The sequence below is a fragment of the Eubalaena glacialis genome, chromosome 13 (assembly GCF_028564815.1).
Source record: "Eubalaena glacialis isolate mEubGla1 chromosome 13, mEubGla1.1.hap2.+ XY, whole genome shotgun sequence".
NCBI classification, from domain to species: Eukaryota; Metazoa; Chordata; class Mammalia; order Artiodactyla; family Balaenidae; genus Eubalaena; species Eubalaena glacialis.
This window is the reverse complement of record NC_083728.1, coordinates 23,786,091-23,808,776: the sequence shown is the minus strand read 5'-3', so window position 1 is coordinate 23,808,776 and position 22,686 is coordinate 23,786,091. Positions and strand designations below refer to the sequence as shown.

General features: G+C 44.6%; 1 protein-coding gene across 2 annotated transcripts; it reads left to right on the top strand.

The window, feature by feature from the left end:
* Nucleotides 1-2,266: 2,266 nt before the first annotated feature.
* AAR2 (AAR2 splicing factor) lies at nt 2,267-22,274 on the top strand. 2 transcript variants are annotated; one of them, XM_061208446.1, is made up of 4 exons: nt 2,267-2,317; nt 5,030-5,838; nt 9,491-9,720; nt 20,938-22,274. In XM_061208446.1, the coding sequence occupies exons 2-4, from the start codon at nt 5,082-5,084 to the stop codon at nt 21,103-21,105; spliced, it is 1,155 nt and encodes a 384-aa protein (XP_061064429.1). In that variant the 5' UTR covers nt 2,267-2,317; nt 5,030-5,081; the 3' UTR covers nt 21,106-22,274. The 2 variants fall into 2 exon arrangements, with proteins under 2 accessions (XP_061064429.1, XP_061064428.1); XM_061208445.1 differs by having other exon boundaries at nt 2,272-2,552.
* Nucleotides 22,275-22,686: the final 412 nt, after the last annotated feature.

The window sequence follows — 22,686 nt, the reverse complement described above, 5'->3', positions numbered from 1 at the left end:
CCCCAAACCACCTTTCTTTACTACCCCAAATCTCACAAGCAAGAACCACTGCTAACTCTTTGGTCCATTTTCTTCCAGTCTTTTCTCATGTATATGTATTTTTTCAGAGTTGAAGTCACCTTCTACATGCTGTTCTAAACACTTTTTTGGTGGGGAGGCTGTGACGCAAGGCATGCGGGATCTTAGTTCCCCAGCCAGGGATCGAAGCTGGGCCCCCTGCGGGGGAAGCCCGGAGTTCTAACCACTGGACCACCAGGGAAGTCCCCCATTCTAAATACTTTTAAAAACTTAAATCCTGAGCATTTCCCTATAACTTCAAACACTAAATACTGTCTTTTCTTTTTAAAGGTAATTCATTAAATGCTACAAAATGCTATGCAGTGAAAAGCAATTCTTCAACTCTCTCCAGACTCCTGTCCATTGTCAGAGGCAATTGCTTCCAGGAGTTTTGTGAATCCTTCCCTGAATTTTCCCTGTAGGTTTCCTTTAGTTATCTGTCACACCTGGGGTCCTGGAATAGGACAAGGTTTGCAAACATTGGGTTCCCACCCACCCTGGATCTGTGTCTCTGTCTCCCATAAATACAGAGTCAGCCTCCAAGCTGCTTAGGAATAACCTGGCTGATTCATTTAGATCAGTGACTCTTAACTTGTCTGTGTGTGTGTGCGCATATGTGTAACTTTGTCCCTCAAGGAACATTTAGCAATGTTTGGAGATATTTTTGGTTGTCACAGCTGAGAGGTGCTACTAGCGTACAGTGGGTAGAGACCAGGGATGCTGCTAAACATCCTGCAACACACAGGACAGCAGCCCTACAACAAAGAATTAACCAGCCCGGAATCTCAGTAGTACCAAGGTTGAGAAACCTGATCTGGGTGGACATGCAACCCATCAGCTGGGATTCCTGGGCTACCATCTACGGCTCCTGTGCCCATAGTTCAGTGCCCTGAAGTCTCAGAAGATGGTGAGTCCTGCTAGAATAGGGAGCTCTGAAAACAGACCAAGGAGCTCAGCACCTAAGGCTGGAAATGGGGAGGGGTGGGGAGGGAGCTGAGTTTCTTCATGCAGGAAATGGAACTGACATGACAGACAGATTGACACGCATGACTGTGACTGATGGAGGCCATCTCTGGCTAATCCAGCAGCAGCTCATTGTGATCAACCATGACTGCAGGGCCCGGTCTAGTCTGTAACCCACTAAGAGATGAGTTTTGACTGAGACAGATTGGCATGCCCAGCTGTCACTGAGGAAGTGTGACAGGCAAGCTAAAGAGCAGCAGCATGGGGACAAGAACAGACAGTCACCAGTCAGACCTTGGTTTGCCTCCTAGCCCGGCCACTCTGGCTGTGTAACCTCTTTGAGCCTCAGTTTTCTCTTCTGCACATTGGAATGCTAAGTCTGCTTAGTAGGGTTCGTGCAATGATTAGAAATCATACACCAAGTGGCCTGCCCTATGGATTTTGGACTTACCTAGGCAGCCCTCACAATCATGTAAGCCAGTTCCTTGTAATAAAGCTCTTATATACCTCCTGTTGGCTCTGCCTCTTTGGTTGAACCCTGACTGATACAACCACCCAGCACAGGGCTAGGCTCCAAAATAGAAGCCATTAATTAATAAAGAATTACCGTCATTAATTAAATGCATGATATATGTATTGAGCTGGGCCTTTGTGCCTGGCTTTGTGCTGGGTTCCAGGAAAACAGTGGAGAACAAGACAGGCAGGTTTCCTCCCTCAAGGTGCGTTTACAGCCTAACTGAGGTATCGTACTAGGCCTGCACTGTCAGAGGACACTAGGTTGTTATAGCTAGAGGGACCGATGTGGTGACTACTGCTGTGAGACTGGTTCTCTCTGGGCTGGGTTTCTGAAGCTCTCCTCTACAGCTGAGTATGGTTGGAATCTGGGACCGGGTGATAACGGGCCAGCTGTGACACTGTCACTCGGATAGAGATCGACTGACCTGGACCACGACTGAGCCTCTGTCTGTGGCTACTGGGCAGTCATGAACTTGACCCCAGCCTCAGAAACCATGACTGATTGAGACCGAAAAACCATGGCTGGTGGATGTGTTTCTGGAGCGGGATATAAAATGCATCGTTTGATGAAAGTTATTATCCACGGTTCAGAAGCGAAAACCAGTAACTAAAAGTAGCAAAATGCAATGTTTGATGGGGCGGAACCTGCAGACACGGGCCGTTTCTCCCGCGACCGAGAGATCCGCCCGGCCCCTTTTCCTGTTGCTCCAGTCCGGCGCCAGAGAGGGAGAACTTCCGGTGCGCTTCCGCGGTCCCTGAACCTGAGGCAAGACGGAAGTCGGTGAGCGCGGCCTCCTGTGCTCTTTTAACTCCTCTGCTTTCGTTGTCTGTGTGGTCCGGCCACCCCTCTTCCTAGCTCGGGATCGCGGAGGGCCCTGCACTAGGGCACCTAGCGGGGGGGACTGGGACATCCCCGTCTGTGGGCCGGTGGTGGGACCCACCTGTCTCTACAGGCCTTGCTCCCTGAGAAACCATCACCAGATACACCGTCGCCAGGACTTCCTGGGGCACCCGCGGTAACTTGCTTTTTTTCGTAACTTTAGAACTTGCGGGCCGGGGGCCTTAGCTCCGCCTGACGTGGTTCTGAGCTACTCTCTGTAACTTCGGCTAAGGTCTTTTCTCCGAACCGAGGCTTTGTTTCTTATCTACAAAATGGGTATCATGCTTTTATTAAACAAATGTTTACCAAGTGTCTAATATGTGCTGGAGATACAAAAGACCCACGTCTCCTGGAGATGACAGCCCTCTATTAACATTTGCAAAATTGCCGCTGTGATAAGTGACATGGAAAGATACAAGGCGCCGTGAGAGCGAATTACAGGAGAACTGACTTAGCCCCGGTCAAAGAAGCTTTACTGAGGAGTTGAATATTGAGCAGAGATCAGAAAAATGATTTGAGAAAGAGGGGAGGGAAGAGTTTTCTATCAGGGAAGCCTCCTGTTTGAGGGTCTGAAAGAGGTCAGTTTGGCTGCAACAGAGAGCGTGTGGGGGAAGCATGGTATGACACAAGCTGGAGGAGTTGCCAGGGACCAGACCACGCAGGCCTTCCTTGTAGGTCATGGTAGGAATTTAGTTTGCCAAGAGCCACATGAGAAGCCTCTCAGAGGATATTAAGTATGGGTGGTGACATGCTTAGATTAGTGCTTTGAGAAGGTCCCTCCAGCTACTGGATGGAGAAGGGATTGAAGGGGCGATCACTCTGTGGGTGAGGGATATGGTAGCTTAGATTAAGGAGGTGGTAGAGAGAAGTGGGTGGATGTGACTTTCTGCCTCCCAAGGCATCTTCTTTGTGCCAGGCCATGTGCCAGCTGCTGAAGATATAGTGAGGAGAATTACGGTCTGGTGGAAGTAGAAGGAAAGGAATGGCATTATCAAGGAGGGGCATACAGATGCCACCAGGGAAGATGGCTAAGTGATGAGCAGTTATTCTAAATGCGATAGCTGTTCATCTAGCAAATATTTATTAAGTACCTTCTGAATTCAAGATTAAGAATAGGAAAATGATATAAATTATTCAGAGCAGTGGCTTTCACACTTTTTTGATTGTGACCTACAGTAACAAATACATTTTATGTTGTGACCAAGAGTCCATACAAACACACAAAGCTTCAGAAAACAGTACTTAGCTTTAACATTTATGATGTACTCTGATTTTTTAAAATTCTGTCCTTTTATTTAAAAAAATTAATGCTGGTTGAGATCCCCTAAAATGATCTGTTGACCCATTAACAGGTTGTGACTTGCAGTTTGGAAAAATAATGCTGATTTAGAGTGAGAGTCATTTGTGGTGGGTGCTGGGTTAAGACAATAAAATATGTCCTTAACATTTTTGGAAAAGGGTTGCTCTTCCTTTCCTCATGGTTTTATTTTGTTTTGTTTGTTTAAATAAAATGAGTAAAAAGGATTAAACAGGCAGCTGGTCCTTCTGTTTGTGAAGTTTTGGGGCCTTGTTTGTATGTCTGGCTAGATTGGAAGTGCCTAGAGGGCAGTAACTGTCTTACTCTGTGAATGTTTCTGTTAGTTCCTGGCGAAGATTCTGGCACAGTGCAGGCATTCCGGGGTTATTTGTTGAATTGAATAGGTAGGTGTCTTGGGACTAGAGGGTTAGATAATTGTCCTGTTTAAATTAGTTCATGTTGGAACCATTCTCATAAATACAGAGGCAGTGTGTGTCTGCTCACAGAAGTTTTATCAGTGTGTCCTCATGGGTAGTTCAGAGGTAGACAAAATAGATGTTCTATGGTCTTTCTCTTCGGATCCAAGGCCAGCTGTGCCTCTTGGATCCCTTCTGGGTGAGCAGTCCAGAGCTGCTACTGACTGTGAACCCTTTGGGAAGTCGTTTCACTCCCTGGACTTCAGGTTTTTTATCAGTACGAGAAGAAGAAGGGTGTGGTTGTGGTTGAAAAGCTCTTCACTGCCCAAACCTTTTGTGAATTTTAGATGCTAAGCACCCACTTTCCACCTTTGGTCCATTTCTGGGCCTTCCCTGAGGCTTATAGGAAACTGAGTGGGTGCTTCTCAACTCTTCTGGGGACTCTCCAGCAATAGGTTTTAGACAGAGTTATATTTTAAGACAGTTTAGGCAGAGTTATAGTTTAGAATGGACCAGCCAAGCTTTCTCTGCCTTCATCCTCTGTTGTGAGAAGGAGATCTGAGAGTAGATCCTGAATGAACAGTGGAAAGAACACTGGCCTGGAGGGCAGGGTACCCAGGTTCTAATTGGGTCCTCTGTGACCTTGAATATGTCACTTTTCTTTAACTGATGTCTTTCCAGCTGTGAAGTGAGTGTTCTTGCTCATTAAACCAAAACACAAAACCCCTCTTCTCTTTGAGTCTTATTTTCTTCATCTGTAAAACAGTGCGGGGTTGTGGTGAAGATTAAGGGAGATAATTATGTCAGGGGTCTAGTTCAATATCTAGCACGTAGAGAATGCTCAGCAAATGAAGCATCCTTCCCCAGGTTCTGATTAACTCTGATGTATTTCTTTTTCAGCTGTTCTGGAAAACTAGAAAAGTTTTCTTTTTGGTCACTCACCACTGGTCCCATGGCTGCCATGCAGATGGATCCTGAGCTTGCCAAACACCTCTTCTTTGAAGGGGCCACTGTGGTCATCCTGAATATGCCCAAGGGGACAGAGTTTGGCATTGACTACAACTCCTGGGAGGTGGGGCCCAAGTTCCGGGGTGTGAAGATGATCCCTCCGGGCATCCACTTCCTCCACTACAGCTCTGTGGACAAGGCCAATCCCAGGGAGGTGGGCCCCCGTATGGGCTTCTTCCTTAGCCTGCAGCAGCGGGGGCTGAAGGTCCTGCGCTGGGATGCAGTCCAGGAAGAGGTAGACCTGTCTCCAGCCCCAGAGGCTGTGGTGGAGGCCATGAGGGCCAACCTCCAGGAGCTGGACCAGTTCCTGGGACCTTACCCATATGCCACACTCAAGAAGTGGATCTCACTAACCAACTTCATCAGCGAGGCCACAGTGGAGAAGCTCCAGCCCGAGAGTCGGCACATCTGTGCCTTCTCAGAGGTGCTGCCTGTGCTCTCCATGAAGTACACCAAGGACCGGGTGGGGCAGAATCTACCCCTCTGCGGCACTGAGTGCAAAAGCTACCAGGAAGGCCTGGCCCGGCTGCCCGAGATGAAGCCCAGAGCCGGCACAGAGATCCGCTTCTCCGAGCTGCCCACACAGATGTTCCCGGCAGGTGCCACGCCGGCCGAGATAACCAGGCACAGCATGGACCTGAGCTATGCTCTGGAGACCGTGCTCAGCAAGCAGTTCCCCCAAAGCCCCCAGGACGTGCTAGGTGAGGAGGAACAAGGCTTTGAGAGTGGGCCAGGGGAGGTGTATATAGTAGGAGGGCTTGAGAACAAGGAGTACATCTTGGGTATCTAATCCAGTGGTTCCTAAACCTGGCTAGGAGGCGGTCTTGCCCAGAATGCTTGTTAAAGATACAGATCCCCAGGTCTTACCCCTGGAGGCTGATTCAAGAGGTCTGGATTGGGGCCCCAGCAATTTATCTCTCTGTCTACCTAACAGACAAGCACTGTAGGTGAACCTGATGCAGACAATCCTGTGTTTGGGTGCTGATGGTGTGGCCCAGCCTCCCTGCCACCGCATCTTACAGATTGAGGTCCATAGAGGGAAAGGATTTGGCTGCTAAGTGGTGTAGTCAAAGTGAGACCAAAGCCCAGGGCTCCTGGTTCCCAGGCCCAGCGGTGTTCCTGGGGGCCTCCCACCTCCCCCCTCAGTTTGCTCCTGACTCTCTGAAGGCTTCATCCAGAACAGTGATTTTCTTTTTCTTTTTTTTTTAAAGGTCCAACTCTTTTTCTTTAATTTTTAAAAATTTTATTTTTAAAAAATTTTGGCTGCTTCGGGTCTTAGTTGTGGCACGTGGGATCTTTCACTGCGGTGTGTGGGCTTCTCTCTAGCTGTGGCACGCAGGCTCCAGAGTGTGCGGGCTCAGTAGTTGTGGTGCACGGGCTCTCCTCTAGTTGTGGGGCATAGGCTCCAGAGCACGTGGGCTCAGTAGTTGTGGCGCATGGGCTCAGTTGCCCTATGGCATGTGGGATCTTAGTTCCCCAACCAGGGATCGAACCCACGTGCCCTGCATTGGAAGGCGGATTCTTAATCACTGGACCACCAGGGAAGTCCCAGTGATTTTCTTTTAATTGTCATAGTTTTTATTGTTGTTTTCCCCCCTTATTACAAAAAAATAACATATATTCATCCTAGAAGAAAAACAAAAATAAAATTCCAAATCCCACCACCTAGAAATAACCATTTTTTTACACTTTGTTGTACTTATTTTCCATCTTTTAGATATATATTTATATGTATTTCTCAGTTTAATATATTTTTGTGTTTCCTTTTAGTCTTTTTTTATTCAATTATATGTGTTTTTATATATATGATATTTTTACAAAAACAAGACTACAGTATATTATTCTGTAATTTGCTTTAATATAAACATTTTTCCATGTCACTGAAATGGTCACTTCTCTTTAGTGGCTACTTATGTTCCATAGTAATTGAACCAACCCCTGTTGATGGATCTTTAAGATGTTCCTGTTTTCCCTATTATAAGTGTTGTCTAATGAATATCCTTGTGTGCCCTTCTGCATACATTTCAGGGTGAAATTGTTGGATCAGAGTGTGCATGTTGCCAGGAGAAGGTCATGCATCCTTGCCAGCTGGTGAGGCTGTTGCCCATCACCTTTGACATGGCATTTGATATGGCAGTTTAGCAAAGGTCTCTTCCTACTGGATAGTTGAAAAATGACATCTTGTTTCCATTTATATTTCTTCGATTACTAGTGACAGCAAACATTTGTCACATCTTTAATAGCTGTTAATATTTTTTCTTTTATAAGTTGTCCAATATTTACATATTTTTCTATTGGAAGATCAGTGAGAATTTTGAATAAGGGCCTTTTACATAATAGGCTTAGCTGATAAAAAGGGACATTTTATGGGGTGTATCTATTTTCATTTAATAAGTAACACTTGAAATTCTGGCTTAAAAATAAACAAAAAAAAAAACCCCAGAAATCCTGTTTTCTACCTCTTAAACATTTCAGTTCTTCAAAGTAATCTTGTGAAAAGGTCTGTTTCAGGGATTGCTGTATCTTCATGACAGCCCTTTGAAATTATTTCTGATCTCATAATTTAATTTTAGACTGAGCCAGAAATGTATGAATTTAAACAAATGCCCTAAATTCAGAGAATAAGCTCGTATTTTCACAAACTAACCAGGTAAAGCAACTGAAGAAGCAAATCATTAACCTCTAGAAAAGGTTAAATTTTCTAACCTATAGAAAGTTTAACTATATTTTGAAAATATTGATCAAATGTTCAAAATATCTAGACCAGGTAGCTATCCACACAAATCAAACTTGGTTCCACAAGCCTAGGAACAGAGAACTAGTTTTTCCAGGTCTCCAGAGGTGACAGATCAGACACCATGCGTTTAAAGAGGTATTTAGTGTTGAGTACATCTGTTCTTTTTATGGGCCACACGTAGATATACCACAGAAGCCCTCCTTAAATTTGAAGCCAGAGAGAGCGTCTCTGATCAGCAACAGTTTATCTTGGCAACTAGAGACCCAGCTGCTTGCCCAAGGACAATGGCTTCTGGATTACCGGGTCTCTGTTTGAGACAGGGATCTGGTGGGAATGTGGGAATAATAACTAAGATTTCTTGAGTGATACTTTGTGCCAGGCATTATGCTAAATGCTTTATATGTACTATATTGATTCATTTAATCTTCACTACAACCCTCAAATAAGGAAATTGAAGCATAAACAGATTAAGTAACGTGCCCAAAGTCACACAGCTGCGAAGTGGTGGAGCTGAGATTTGAACCTATGCATTTTGGCTCCAGAACCCATGCTCTTAACCACAGGCTTCTCATAGAGATCAAATCACAGAGCCCTGTGATTAAACAAACAAAAATAATTTGGCTGGCAGGCTAACACTGGAACAAGTACTCATGAATTTTCTTGTTCAGGGAGGCTCTAGGACTGTTCCCACCCAATAGAAATCTGTTTTAGGGCTTCCCTGGTGGCGTAGTGGTTAAGAATCTGCCTGGCAATGCAGGGGACATGGGTTCGAGCCCTGGTCCGGAAAGATCCCACATGCCACGGAGCGACTAAGCCTGCGAGCCACAACTACTGAAGCCATGCTACTGAAGCCCGTGCGCCTAGAGCTGGTGCTCTGCAACAGGAAAAGCCACCACAATGAGAAGCCCACGCACCGCAACTAGAGAAAAGCCCGCGCACAGCAACGAAGACCCAACGCAGCCCAAAATAAATGAATAAAATAAAATTTAAAAAGAAATCTGTTTTATCTTTCCATTGTTCAGTTGCTAAGCATTAGTTGTGTGACCTTGGGCAATTTGCTTGACCTCATCTATGAAATGAGGCAAATACCACCTTCCCTGATCACCTTGTGGAGTTGGGCTGAGGATTATGTGGTGTAATGCAGCATTTCCCTGGCCCTGAAGCAGACCGTGTGCATCAGAATCACCCGGGAAGCTTGTTAGAGCTACAGATACTGAGGCCCCATCATCTGTCCTCAACCAGGATCTCTGGTTTATTTTTAACAAGTTCTCTTAGTATTTCAGATGGGCAGCCAGTTTGGGGATCCACTTGGCATAATATCCATGGACACATTTTGTAAACTTGTTAAATGCTGGGCCAATACTATGTGTGCCTCTTCTCTTGCAGTCAGATATCACAGAAATCCAAAACCAGTTTGGTTTCTCATGGCTTGAGTTTATAGCAGTTCAGCAAACTTTTATTGAGCAGCTGCTAGGTGCAAAACCCTGTGCCAGGCTCTGGAAGAGTGACAAGGATAGAAAGCCACTTATTGCTGAGGCCCAGTGGAGCTGACGGCTTAGTAGTGTCAGCCAGTACTCCTCTCCCTCAGGATCATTTCTCCTCTCTGCACCTTTCAGGTGAACTCCAGTTTGCCTTTGTATGCTTCCTGCTGGGGAACGTGTACGAGGCATTCGAGCACTGGAAGCAGCTCCTGAACCTTCTGTGCCGGTCAGAAGAGGCCATGGTGAAGCACCACACCCTTTACATCAACCTCATCTCCATCCTGTACCACCAGCTTGGAGAGATCCCCGCCGACTTCTTTGTGGACATTGTCTCCCAGGACAACTTCCTCACCAGCACCTTACAGGTGAGCAGGCTTTTGGCTGACACCCAAGTGGGTCAGAATTAAGGCCAGGGTGTGTGAAAGTACCCTTGGAGGCTTACCTTTTTGTTTTTTGCTGTTCTTTCCTGAGCCAAATTGTCTTCATTTCAGTTTCCTAATAGTAGGCTGTTCCCTGGTTCTCTCTCTCCTACTTGATTATAAGCTCCTTAATTCCAGAGACCCTCTCTGTGTACCACCTTCTCCCTGCCTTGCCCCCCAAGGTGCCTAGCACTGGGGTACTTGGAATTTGAGTCAGCCCCACCCCTTGAGCAGCTCAGCTCAAAACAGTTTTTATTTCTGCCTCCCTGTAGCTGTAAGTTGCTGCAAACCAGTAGGACAGAGTTTTGAAGCTAGTTATTCCCAGGGAAACATCTGCAGCTCCTTAGATCTCATTTAGGCATTAAAGTAACTTTGATTTCCTGTTCAAACAAAATGTGCCAGTTTCTGCAGAGATTCTCTGACAGAAAAAGTGAAATTTGCTTTTAACTCAGCAATTAAATTTTCATTATGAGTGATAATTAGGGAAGACGCTTCAAACAACTTAAAATCTTCATCCTGTGCTATTTCCTCCCTTTGCAAACAGATTAGCTTCCTTTATGTTCTTGGGACAGCCTCTGTCACTCACATTGTATAACTTTCTCAAGTATAGAAAAGGCAGAAGCTGCAGGCTGTCAGTTTCCATACTTTCTGTTTCATGACTTTTTTTCTCACTGTGTGTGAGATCCCCACAGGCCTGCTCCTTAAAAGGTGGCTATTCACTAACCTCCCACTCCCACCCATGGTAAGGGAAGGAATGAACAGTCATTAAATGCCTGTTGGCATTTAATAGGCACCATGCTTATCTCTTTATATGGGTTCCCTCATTTAATCTCTCTGGAGCACGTAAGACAGGGAGGATTATTCCCATTTTACGAATGAGAACACTGAGACTCAAAAAGATTAAATCATTAATATAAGGTCACACAGCTGGTAAATGACAAGGTCAGGATTTGTATCCAGGCCTGAGTCTTGGTTTAAGGCCTATGCTTATGCCCCTGCATGCCGAATACAGGGTAGATCCCCCCTCCGAAAAGAGTCTTGATTGACATTAGTGGACACACTATCAGGGGCCTGTTTCTCAGAGGTACAGAATACTTTTCTAAAACCAGCATACTGTTGGAAGAGTCTCTGTGATCAGGCAGCTGACATAAACCTCTGAAGTTGAAGGACTTGTGTGGACCATGGGGATGAGTCAGTCAGGCTGATGGTTTGAGCCTGGTGTATTCCACTTCATGAGAGTTATAAAACTGCCCTTTTATTGGTTCTTGATATCACAGAGAAATTAAATCCCTTTAGCCTTCCTCTGCAGGGGAATTCGCCCCAGTTACTGGGTCATGGGTTGCAGAGCAGTAGGAGGCAGCAGCCTGCTAGCTGGCCTCTGGCAGCGGGAATACGTGCTGCCCTTGTGATATGCGCTAGTGCTGTCGTGCAAACATAGGAGGGCCACAGTGTGTCGTTGGCTGTCCAACCATTGTCAGCACGACCAGCAGCTGAGCTCTCATTGCTGAGGCTTTGTTGCCAGCAATGATTTACAAAGCAGAAAGGGCCCAGCTGGATTGCTCGATGTCCAGGTAGGGTGTGCAAAGCTGATGATTAGAAGAATTTTGTCTTTGGACTTTTCACCAAGAAAATTTGATGTCATTATTTGGAAAAATCCAGGACATGTGCCTTAAAAAAAATATATCAACACTTGTTTTTTAAGCATCCTTTCTTTATATACAACGTTCTCCTCAGAGTGTTGAGGAATATGTATATGCGTTAGCCTGTTTCTTAGAGGTATAGAACACTTTTCTAAAACCAGCATACTGTTGGAAGAGTCCATGTGATCAGGCAGCTGACATAAAACTCTGAAAGTTGAAGGACTTGTGCAGGAGCATCTCTTCATTGATTTAGCAGGTGTTTGCTGAGTACCTGTTGTATACAAGGCCCTGTTCTAGGATGGGAAATGTAGCTCTGGGCAAGACAGACAGAGTCCCTGACTTGGAGTTTAGATTTTGGTGGGAAAGTAAACAAATGAATTAACTAGATAACTCCAGGTAGCCCTAAGTGTTTTAGAAGACAGTACCCTTTTCTAACCCAGGCCTTTTGGTCTCATCTAGACTGCATCAGAGTTTATCAACTTCCATGTTTACCCCCATCAGTCCATCTGTCTCCCACACTGCCACCAAAATGCACCTCTGATCCTATTTCTCTGTGGTCCTCGTTGCCTAAAAAGTTAAAAGCCCAAACCTAGGTCATAATACCCATTCTGATCGGGCTCCTAATCTGTTCTCCAGCTTCTCCCTCCTTTCCCTATTTTCCACCATCAACTCCAGCAGCAGTGGTCTCCTTGCAAGTTGCCAGACATGCCATGCTGTTCCATGCCTTCCTCTTTTTTTTAATTGTAAAAAATACCTAACATGAGATTTACCCTCTTAATTTTTTAAGTGTACAGTACAGTATGGTTAACTATAAGCAGAGAGGATCTCTAGAACTTTTTCATCTGACACGACTGAAACTTTATACCCATGTTTCATGTCTTCTTAACTGAACCTGATTTTCCCTCCGCCTGCTATGTACTTGTTCACCCTACAGGATGCCCTCTAGGCATCCCTCTCTGTGGTGCCATCCCTCTCTGTGGTGCCATCCCTGATATCTCCCTCCTTTCCATACTATTAGCCTACTTTGTACTTGTCACTATTATATTGCACAGGCTGTGCTTGCTGAAATGTATATATTGTCTGCCTGACTTCCCCACTGAGCCATGGGCTTTTACCAGAAGCCTATTTTTTGTTCGTCTGGTTATCTGCAACACCTACTTGAGGCCTAGCACTGATCTCACTTTGTGTTATTGGGTGTTTTTAGTGCATAATTCCTGTGGCGGTGTGAACAGATGACCCTGCTATGACGGGTGTAAACAGTGAAGTCTGGTCAAAGGGCATTAGGAGCACCAGAGAGGGGTTGGTTGGTTCATTCAGACTGGGGTTGAGATTTGAGGAGACAGAGGGTCAGGAATGGCGTTTTTGTGAAGGGGAGCATTTGATCATGAGCTTGAAGGATGACACAGATTTCAACAGGCAAAATGCGGAAAGGGTATTACAAAACTTTTCTCTTTTTTGATGGCAAGTTACACTGACGCCATCTTGGCAGTGAGACCCTGTCACCCCACACACAGGCACTCGCTCCGGGTGTTTGTGAGTGAATGAATCAGCCCATAAAAGCCTTCCTTAGCCAGCCACCTGCTCTCCCCGCAGGTCATCAAGTAAGTGGAAACGGCTTTCTTACTTTGGAGTTTAAATGGCTGCTACCCATGGAGAGGGACTGGTATTTCTGTGTGAGCACTTAAAGACAGCCCCATTAGCTTGTGTAAAATCAGCCACATAATGCCCTCTGCCATTAGAGGCCCCTTTGAATAGATGCCACTGGTTTTTACAAATCCCATGGATTAGCTTGAATAAAAATTATTTGTTTTATAAAAATAGATACAGTTTTTTCTTTTATTTGAAGCAACTTGAGTCATCATAATTTGTTTAAAACCAATGAAAGGATAATCTGAATTTAATAGTATGTTATAAAGTGAATTATGTACAAAATAAGAATTCTTATTACTGATTGCATAGCATTTAGGCATATAGTCATGTAACCTGTTTTTTTTTTGAATACTTTCAGTCACAATAGGCCATATAGGCTCTCCGGCTTCATTTCTTGCCAGTATTCGAAATACTAGTGTCCATCTTTAACTCTCGAGGGAAAACACTAGCTCTGACAATGATGTCTGTAGTACCGGCATACCTTGGAGATATTGTGGGTTTGGTGCTGGGCTACCACAATAAAGTGAATATCACCAGAAGTGAGTCACATGAATTTTTTGGTTTCCCAGTGCATATAAAAGTCATGTTTACTCTATACATAGTCTATTAAGTGTGCAATAGCATTATGTCTTACAAGAAAATACCTTAGTGAAGAAGCACATTATTGCTAAAAAATGCTAACCGTCATCTGCGCCCTCAGTGAGTCGTAATCTTTTTTTTTTTTAACATCTTTATTGGAGTATAATTTCCTTACAATGGTGTGTTAGTTTCTGCTTTATAACAAAGTGAATCAGCTATACACATACATATATCCCCATATCTCCTCCCTCTTGCATCTCCCTCCCACCCTCCCTATCCTACCCCTCTAGGTGGTCACAAAGCACCGAGCTGATCTCCCTGTGCTATGTGGCTGCTTCCCACTAGCTATCTACTTTACGTTTGGTAGTGTATATATGTCCATGCCACTCTCTCACTTCGTCCCAGCTTACCCTTCCCCCTCCCCGTGTCCTCAAGTCCATTCTCTATGTCTGCATCTTTATTCCTTTCCTGCCCCAAGGTTCTTCAGAACCAATTTTTTTTTTTTTTTTTTTAGATTCCATATATAAGTGTTAGCGTACGGTATTTGCTTTTCTCTTTCTGACTTACTTCACTCTGTATGACAGACTCTAGGTCCATCCACCTCACTACAAATAACTCAATTTCGTTTCTTTTTATGGCTGAGTAATATTCCATTGTATATATGTGCCACATCTTCTTTATCCATTCATCTGTCGATGGACACTTAGGTTGTTTCCATGTCCTAGCTATTGTAAATAGAGCTGCAATGAACATTGTGGTACATGACTCTTTTTGATTTATGGTTTTCTCAGGGTATATGCCCAGTAGTGGGATTTAGTTTTTTAAGGAACCTCCATACTGTTCTCCATAGTGGCTGTATCAATTTACATTCCCACCAACAGTGCAAGAGGGTTCCCTTTTCTCCACTCCCTCTCCAGCATTTATTGTTTGTAGCTTTTTTGATGATGGCCATTCTCACTGGTGTGAGGTGATACCTCATTGTAGTTTTGATTTGCATTTCTCTAATGATTAGTGATGTTGAGCATCCTTTCATGTGTTTGTTGGCAATCTGTATATCTGCTTTGGAGAAATGTCTGTTTAGGTCTTCTCCCCATTTTTGGATTGGGTTGTTTGTTTTTTTGATATTGAGCTGCATGAGCTGCTTATAAATTTTGGAGATTAATCCTTTGTCAGTTGCTTCATTTGCAAATATTTTCTCCCATTCTGAGTGTTGTCTTTTCGTCTTGTTTATGGTTTCCTTTGCTGTGCAAAAGCTTTTAAGTTTCATTAGGTCCCATTTGTTTATTTTTGTTTTTATTTCCATTTCTCTACGAGGTGGGTCAAAAAGGATTTTGCTGTGATTTATGTCATAGAGTGTTCTGCCTATGTTTTCCTCTAAGAGTTTGATAGTGTCTGGTTTTACATTTAGGTCTTTAATCCATTTTGAGTTTATTTTTGTGTATGGTGTTAGGGAGTGTTCTAATTTCATTCTTTTACATGTAGCTGTCCAGTTTTCCCAGCACCACTTATTGAAGAGGCTGTCTTTTCTCCATTATATATTCTTGCCTCCTTCATCAAAAATAAGGTGACCATAGGTGCGTGGGTTTATCTCTGGGCTTTCTATCCTGTTCCATTGATCTGTATTTCTGTTTTTGTGCCAGTACCATACTATCTTGATTACTGTTGCTTTGTAGTATCCTCTGAAGTCCGGGAGCCTGGTTCCTCTAGCTCTGTTTTTCTTTCTCAAGATTGCTTTGGCTATTCGGGGTCTTTTGTGTTTCCATACATATTGTGAAATTTTTTGTTCTAGTTCTGTGAAAAATGCCATTGGTAGTTTGATAGGGATTGCATTGAATCTTTGGGTAGTATAGTCATTTTCACAATGTTGATTCTTCCAATCCAAGAACATGGTATATCTCTCCATCTGTTTGTATCATCTTTAATTTCTTTCATCAGTGTCTTACAGTTTTCTGCATACAGGTCTTTTGTCTCCTTAGGTAGGTTTATTCCTAGGTATAGTCGTAATCTTTTTGGTTTGAAATATTTTGAGAATTACCAGAATATGACACAGACACAAAGTGAGCAAATGCTGTTGGGAAAATGGTGCTGATAGACTTGCTCAATGCAGGGTTGCCACAGACCTTCAATTTGTGAAAAATGCAATACCTGAGAAGTGCAATAAAACAACATATGCCTGTGTTTTTGTCATAACACCAGCTCTGATAAATTTCACCTACCTACTCCTACACCTCCTGCCATCAACTATCACTTCTGCACACTTACTGTGCATTATTTCCTTTAGCCCTCACAACGATGCTAGAAGTTAAGTATATAATCCCATTTTACAGATGAGAAGACAGGAACAGGGAGGTCACATAATTTTGCCTGAGTTTGCCAGAGCTAGTGGATGGCAAGGCTGAACTTTGATTCTAAAGCCCACTGTGGTGGGCTCCCATATATGATTAGAGCCCCAGATGAAACATCCCAGATTCTTTAAACTGACCTCAGAAAACATGATTCTGCTGCTTTTCGCCTTCTTGGTAATTGTTGTGAAGTGATAGTCTTGCTTTTAACACCACTTTCTTCTTCTGCAAGTGGAAATAAAATGTACTACCTCTGGCTAGTTTCATTCTAAGTTGAATAATCATGTGGGAATTGAAAAAATTAGGAAATTTCATCTTTTTGGTCTAGCCACAAAATAGGATAAGCAGTGACTCAGCTATCTACCGTGGTATTTTGAATTTCTCAAGGTGACCTGACTGAACTCAATTTATTTAACTGGGGTTTAAAAGAAAGCTTTCACATTTCTGACTAAAGTACGATTTTACAATATATAGACTTAATGGTAAAAGTATTAATACCTTTTTTTTTAATTTGAAGAAAAATACCCAATGGGTGTGCTTTTAGTTCTAAAATGCAGATGTTTGTGAAATGTTATTATCCTATTTCAAAAGTATTTTAAAAATATCCAGGATTAATATTCGCATATTAAGATGATTCATTTCTCAGTGATTTTTAAAAGTTTACTTGTTTCACTTTAGTAAATAAAATAACCAGATCATTACTAAATTTATATAAGAAGGCATACAATTAATCTAAAAACAAGAGAATCAAAGTAAATTGTTGTTTGGAAACCAGATACTGTCTAAACATCTCTTCTGAATTGTGAATTTTTAAAATAACAAGTTTGTAAACTGTAGGGACAAAAATAGATCAATGGATGCCAGGGGCTAGGGTCAAGGGGAGGATTTGATCCTTAAGGGGCAGTGTGAGGGAATATTTTTGGAGTGATGGAACGGTTCAGTATCCTGATTGTGATGGTATATGGGCCTTTAAACTCATAGACTGGATACCAAAAGAAAAAGCTATAAACAGATACCTATCTTGATTACATCATATAGTGGTTGCATGGGTGTATACATTTATCAAAACGAATTGACACTTAAAATGGATGAATTTAATTGTATGTAAATTATGCCTCAATAAAGTTGGTTTTTTAAAACAGACAACCTAGGCTGTGACCTGGGTCCTGGAGACCTGCAGAAGGGACAGTTCCAGAAGCACCTGGTCTCCAAGCCCCTTGGTTCCCCATAGGACACTGCTGAAAATATCAAGGATATATTACGTCTGTGTCAAGACAAAAAGAAGATCTTGGTAGGGAAGAAGGATTTCGATTTCCCTACTGGGACTGGATCTTGCTTGACATTTATCACTTGCTCAGCATTTATCACCATCCTTATCTGTACAATGGGAATAGTAATTTCTTATCCTACCTCCCAGTTTGTAGTAAAGATTAGACTGACAAGTTCTTTAAAAAGGACATAGCGCTTTTCAAATTAGAAGCCTTATTTTTCAGACTGAAGGCTTCTGTTATACCTGCCTCTAGTTGATGTTACCCCCATGGCGATGTTGGAGAGGTGGGTGGGAAGGATGAATGATGAGTATGCACCCAGCCTGTTCCAGTCTCTCACTGCTGGCCATCCCTACATCTCATTCATATCCATTCAGGGAGCATCCTGTGGGCCCCAACTCTATGCCAGGCCCTGGGCGATCTGCTGTGTGGGTCACATTGATAATTAGGAAGTGACCCCTACTCGGAAGGGGTATTACCATTAATACTTGATCACTGTGATGCAAGCAGAGTGTGAGAAATGCCATAAGGGATGCTCAGGTACAGTACTGGGGGAACAGAGGTTGGAGCAGTTCCTTTCAGCTTGGGCTTTTATAAGAGAACTGTCACAAGGAGATGGCTTGTGAGCCGGTGGCATATTCAGGGGCCTGGTAAATAAGCCATGTCCTCCCCAGGACGAGTCCCTTATCTGTCCAGCACCGTCATGTAATTATCGAGCAATCATTTGGTACAGGCACTGTGCAAAAGGGACCCAGAAATAGATTTTCATAGAACCTATGATCTTCTTTGTTCTTTTGTTCATTAAACATCCAATGGGTCCTTTTTATATGGTAGACTCTGTGCCAGGGGAGTGGGATGCAGGTAGGAAAAGGAGTCTCTGCTTTGGAGTTGCTCCTTGTCTCTTGGGCGAGCTCAACGGTAAATGGACGGTTACTGACTGAGAGTGAGGCTATGTCCCAGGTAACCCTGGGCACCGGGGGAGCACAGAGGAGCACCTGTTCTGTCTTTGGTCTGGGAAGACATCCCAAAGGAGGTGGCATCTGAACTGAGCTTGGGTCACTAGTAGAAATTAGTAGGTGAAGGAGGAGAAAGCAGGGGTGGAGAGGGGTGTTATAAGCAGAGGGAAAAGCCTGTGTGAGTAGAGGCACAGAAGAGGCAATGGAGCATGTTTGGGCAGCTGCTCAATGTGGCAGGAGAGGAAGGGCTGTGTAGAGAGTAGTACAATTTACCGTGTAAGGAGGGAGAACAGGAAGAGGCTTTTGCTAATTCAGCCAGCAGGCCCCCCCAGGACCTCTGGGGGCAGACCCATGGGTGCACAGGGCCTCCAGCGCTAATGCTGTTTGAAACAAGGCTTCTCTGCTTCCCATACCAGGCCCCTCCCCAGGGTTCAGCCGGCCTCACGTTCAGTGCTCCAGAGAAAGCTCCATTAGCTGCCTATAGACAGGCCACCGGCTTCCCCACTGCCCTCTCACCACTGAGCTCACACAGCCCCTCTAATTAGTTATTGATCTGGTATTTTGTTGTAGCTGTGCTTCCTGCTCCTGTATTTAGTCGATTCCCAAGTAATGAAACCAAATTCTGTAACCCCCCACCTTCTGCTTCTGAACTCCCCTCCCCGTCACTTCTGTCCCTGCTACCACCTCAACAAAGTGTCTCCAAACAAAGACCACTGACCATGAGCCTCACTCCTCCTGCTAACAGAAAGACAGTGGAGAGGAGGGCAGGAGGGGGGTTGTCCTTGGAAGCAGCTGCAGAGTACACCTGTTACCTTTGTCAGGTCAAGGCCCCTGGAGCCCAGATTCCTTCCATGGTGGTCTGCGGGCCAGCTGTGACACGAAGGTGATGTGGATCAAATTGCTGCTTTCACCGTCATGCCTCTGTGTCTGGGGTGGTCTTGCAGGGAGCCAACGGGTAGTCTGGGAAAAACTGCTCCTTCCTTTCTGGTAATTTTGACCCAGCCATTTAACTCTCCTCAGCCTCCATTTCCATAAAATAGGCATCCTAGTGTGTCTTCCCAGGGCCTTGTGAGGATCCACTGGACTACTCTATGAAACTTCTTTGAGAACAATAAAGTAGTGTGAGAAGGAGTAATGGGTCTGCTGTCATTCTTAGAGAAGCGGTTGAGATCCGGGACAATCTGGAATGGAGTTTCAGAGGTAGGGAAAATTACTCTGTTTGCCCCTGCCCATGTTTATATTAGATGAAACTGAATTTAAAAGAACATCAAAACAAGGGATTAGTATCCAGAATATATAAAGAACTTTGATGACTCAACAACACAAATAAAAAAACCTGATCAAAAAAGGGCAAAGGACTTGAATAGACTTTTCTCCAAGGAAGATATACACATGGCCAATAAATACATGAAAAGATATTCAGCATCACTAATCCTTAGGGAAATGCAAATCAAAACCACAAGACACCACTTCACACCCATTTGGGTAGCTATTGTAAACAAACAAACAAAAACAAAATAACAGATGCTGAAGAGATTGTAGAGAAATTGGAACCCTCGTTCATTGCTGATGGGAATGTAAAATGACACAGCCACTGTGGAAAACAGTATGGTGGTTCCTCAAAACATTAAACAGAATTACCTTATGATCTAGAAACTCCACTTCTGGGTATATACCCCGAAGAATTGAAAGCAATGACTCTATAAGAGATATTTTTATATCTGTGTTCATAGCAGCATTATTTATGATAGCCAAAAGATAGAAACAACCCAAATGGCCATTGACAGATGAATGGAAAAAAAATGTGGTATCTACATACGATGGCATATCATTCAGCCTTAAAAAGGAAGGAAATTCTGGCACTTCCTACATGAGTGAACCTTGAGGACATTATGCTAAGTGAAATAAGCCAGGCACAAAAGGACAAATATTGTATGATTCCACTTATATGAGGTACCTAGAGTAGTCAAATTCATAGAGAGAAAGTAGAATGGTGGTTACCAGGGGCTGGAAGCGGGGAATGGGGAGTTAATGGGTGTCGTTTCAGTTGGGGAAGATGAAAAAGTTCTGGAGATGGTTGGTGGTGATGATTGTGTAATAATGTAAATATACTTAATGCCACTGGACTATACTCTTAACATGGTAAATATTCTGTGTATTTAGTACAGTCTTTTAAATGATAATTTTTTAAAATGTTTAAAATGGTAGATTTTGTGTTATGTATATATTACCACAATTTTTTAAAAAATCAGAGCTTTTAAGGGGAATAGAAACCTCAGATTGGCAGCCTGGGACCCATTTAGATTAGAGCAGCAGTTCACCCTCACTGGGTTAGGACCTGGGATTTTATGGGATCCAGGGGCTTATAAGCACTCCCATGCCTTTCTTAGTACCGGCTGGTGTAGCTACTGCCTCTTTTTCTAAGTTACTGCCCAGGTGCCCAGTAGATCTCCCCGGAGAGCAGGGCCAGGGTGATGGCCCCGCTGGCCTTACTCTCAGTGGGGCATCTCTGCCCAAGAGAGTAATTTTCCATTCTGGTCCTGCGCCAGCTTCTCAGCTGGGCTTGGACCTTCTTTCTTGGTTTGGGGGGAGCACAGTAGGTGTCCTGAGCCTGTGCCAGCAGCGGCTGATCCACCCACCCCGGAGAGCTGAACACCATGAGGAAATTTCCACAGCTTTCTCAGCCCCTCTGTGTTCTCAGGAGTGACTTATCCTCTGTTCTCTGTAGGTTTTCTTTTCATCCGCCTGCAGCGTTGCCGTGGATGCCACCCTGAGGCAGAAAGCTGAAAAGTTCCAAGCTCACCTAACCAAGAAGTTTCAGTGGGACTTTGAGGCGGAGCCTGAGGACTGCGCCCCGGTGGTGGTGGTTCTTCCCGAGGGTGTGGGGACTGGCTAACTGGAAAAGCTCTCAGCCAGAGGAGGCCCCTTCCCCACGGCTGTGGTCCTGGCTCCTCCATTCACCTGTCCTACTGGGACTTACTGGGACAGCAGCCCTGCCAGGTTCTACAAAGATGGAACCAGAATTCCCTCCTTCACCAATAAATAAGTTCCTTCAGTGCCAGAGAGGCTGTACCCCATCTAGAAGTCACATTTGTGGGTTCCCCGTCAGCCTGGCCTTGGTGCTATAACCTAACTGAATTCCAAATGGGCTCTTGGGAGAGACCTGCCTCAGCAGCAGCTTGCTTCCTTCCAGAAGAGAAGAAGTTGAGCCAAAAGCCCAAGAGAACCGATTGTTTATTCCGTAGAATGGTTAGAAACCCTGGACTGCCCAGGAGTCTGAGATGTCAGTTGGTGACTTTTTAAAAGTTAATCAGAGGGTAATAGGGAGATGAGCCAGGATTTCTGCCTGCCCCTTGTTGGATGGGAATACATCACAGAAAACATGGGTGTGTGACCACCCTGGAGCCCCAGGTTGGGGAGGGCATAACAGAAGACAGTTGGGTTGAATCTGACGAGTGGTCAGCTTTTGCTTTAAGTCCCTTTCTCCTGTCCAGAGGTCCCAGTGGATAATCGTTCAAGATCATTGCGGCCCCTGACCTCAGAGGCGTTGCTAGTGCCACACCCCTCCCATCTGCTCCGTTCTGAGGCCTCAGACCCAGAAGTGGGCCTTGGCAACCCTCTTGTATGGCCCCATTCCTCACCAGAGCCACCACGAGTGTTTCTGATGACCTGGAGATTCAACAACAAAGAGAAAGTTTCTTGCTCTGTACAGGCTTCTTTGGCCCTGTTGAAGTTCTGTGCCTTTATTCAGAGCTCCAGAGATGACCTGGTCAGCCTGGGTCCGCCCCCCGTCCTGCTGTGGGGCTGTCAGCCACAGGAGTGATGGTGCTCCGGTTTCCTGGGAGTCCTGAGGGCTCGCGCGTCGTGCACACAGGCCCTGCCACCCTGACCTCGAACTGTTGTCCTGTGATCGGTGTCCCTGCGCTGCTCTCTCCCAAGGCTGCGGCTCACACTAGGTTTCTGAATAAGAATCCCCTCCGGTTAAGACTTTCGGTTCCACTTGTCTCCTTGGAATTGTTTTTCCAAGAGCATAACATACATTAAAGTCTTGGAGTTGACACTAAATCCTCTTGTGTGAGTCTCTCTTGTAGTTCATCTGCCCAGTTCCCAGCGCAGCCAGGCACTGTCCTTAGATGCACATGTCCTCCCTACCGGGCACCAGGAGACCCTGCCCAACCTCTGCAGGCTCTGGAGGAGGCAAGTGGCCAGCGATGTCTCCTGTCACCAGCGGGGCTTCCGAGATGGGCACACCTGAAGGAAGGATTGAGGCCCTGTGTCTATATAGCAACCAGAAGGTTCACCTTTTGTGAATTTGCTGTTCTTTTTCTCCCCAAAGCCCAATCATCAGAACTACTGGGGAGCTTGTTAAAATTGCAGATTCCAAAGGAATAAAGCCCTGACCCATGCCGCAGCATAGACAAACCTTGAAAACACTGTGCAGAGTGAAAGAAGTCGGACGCAAAGACCACATGTTGTA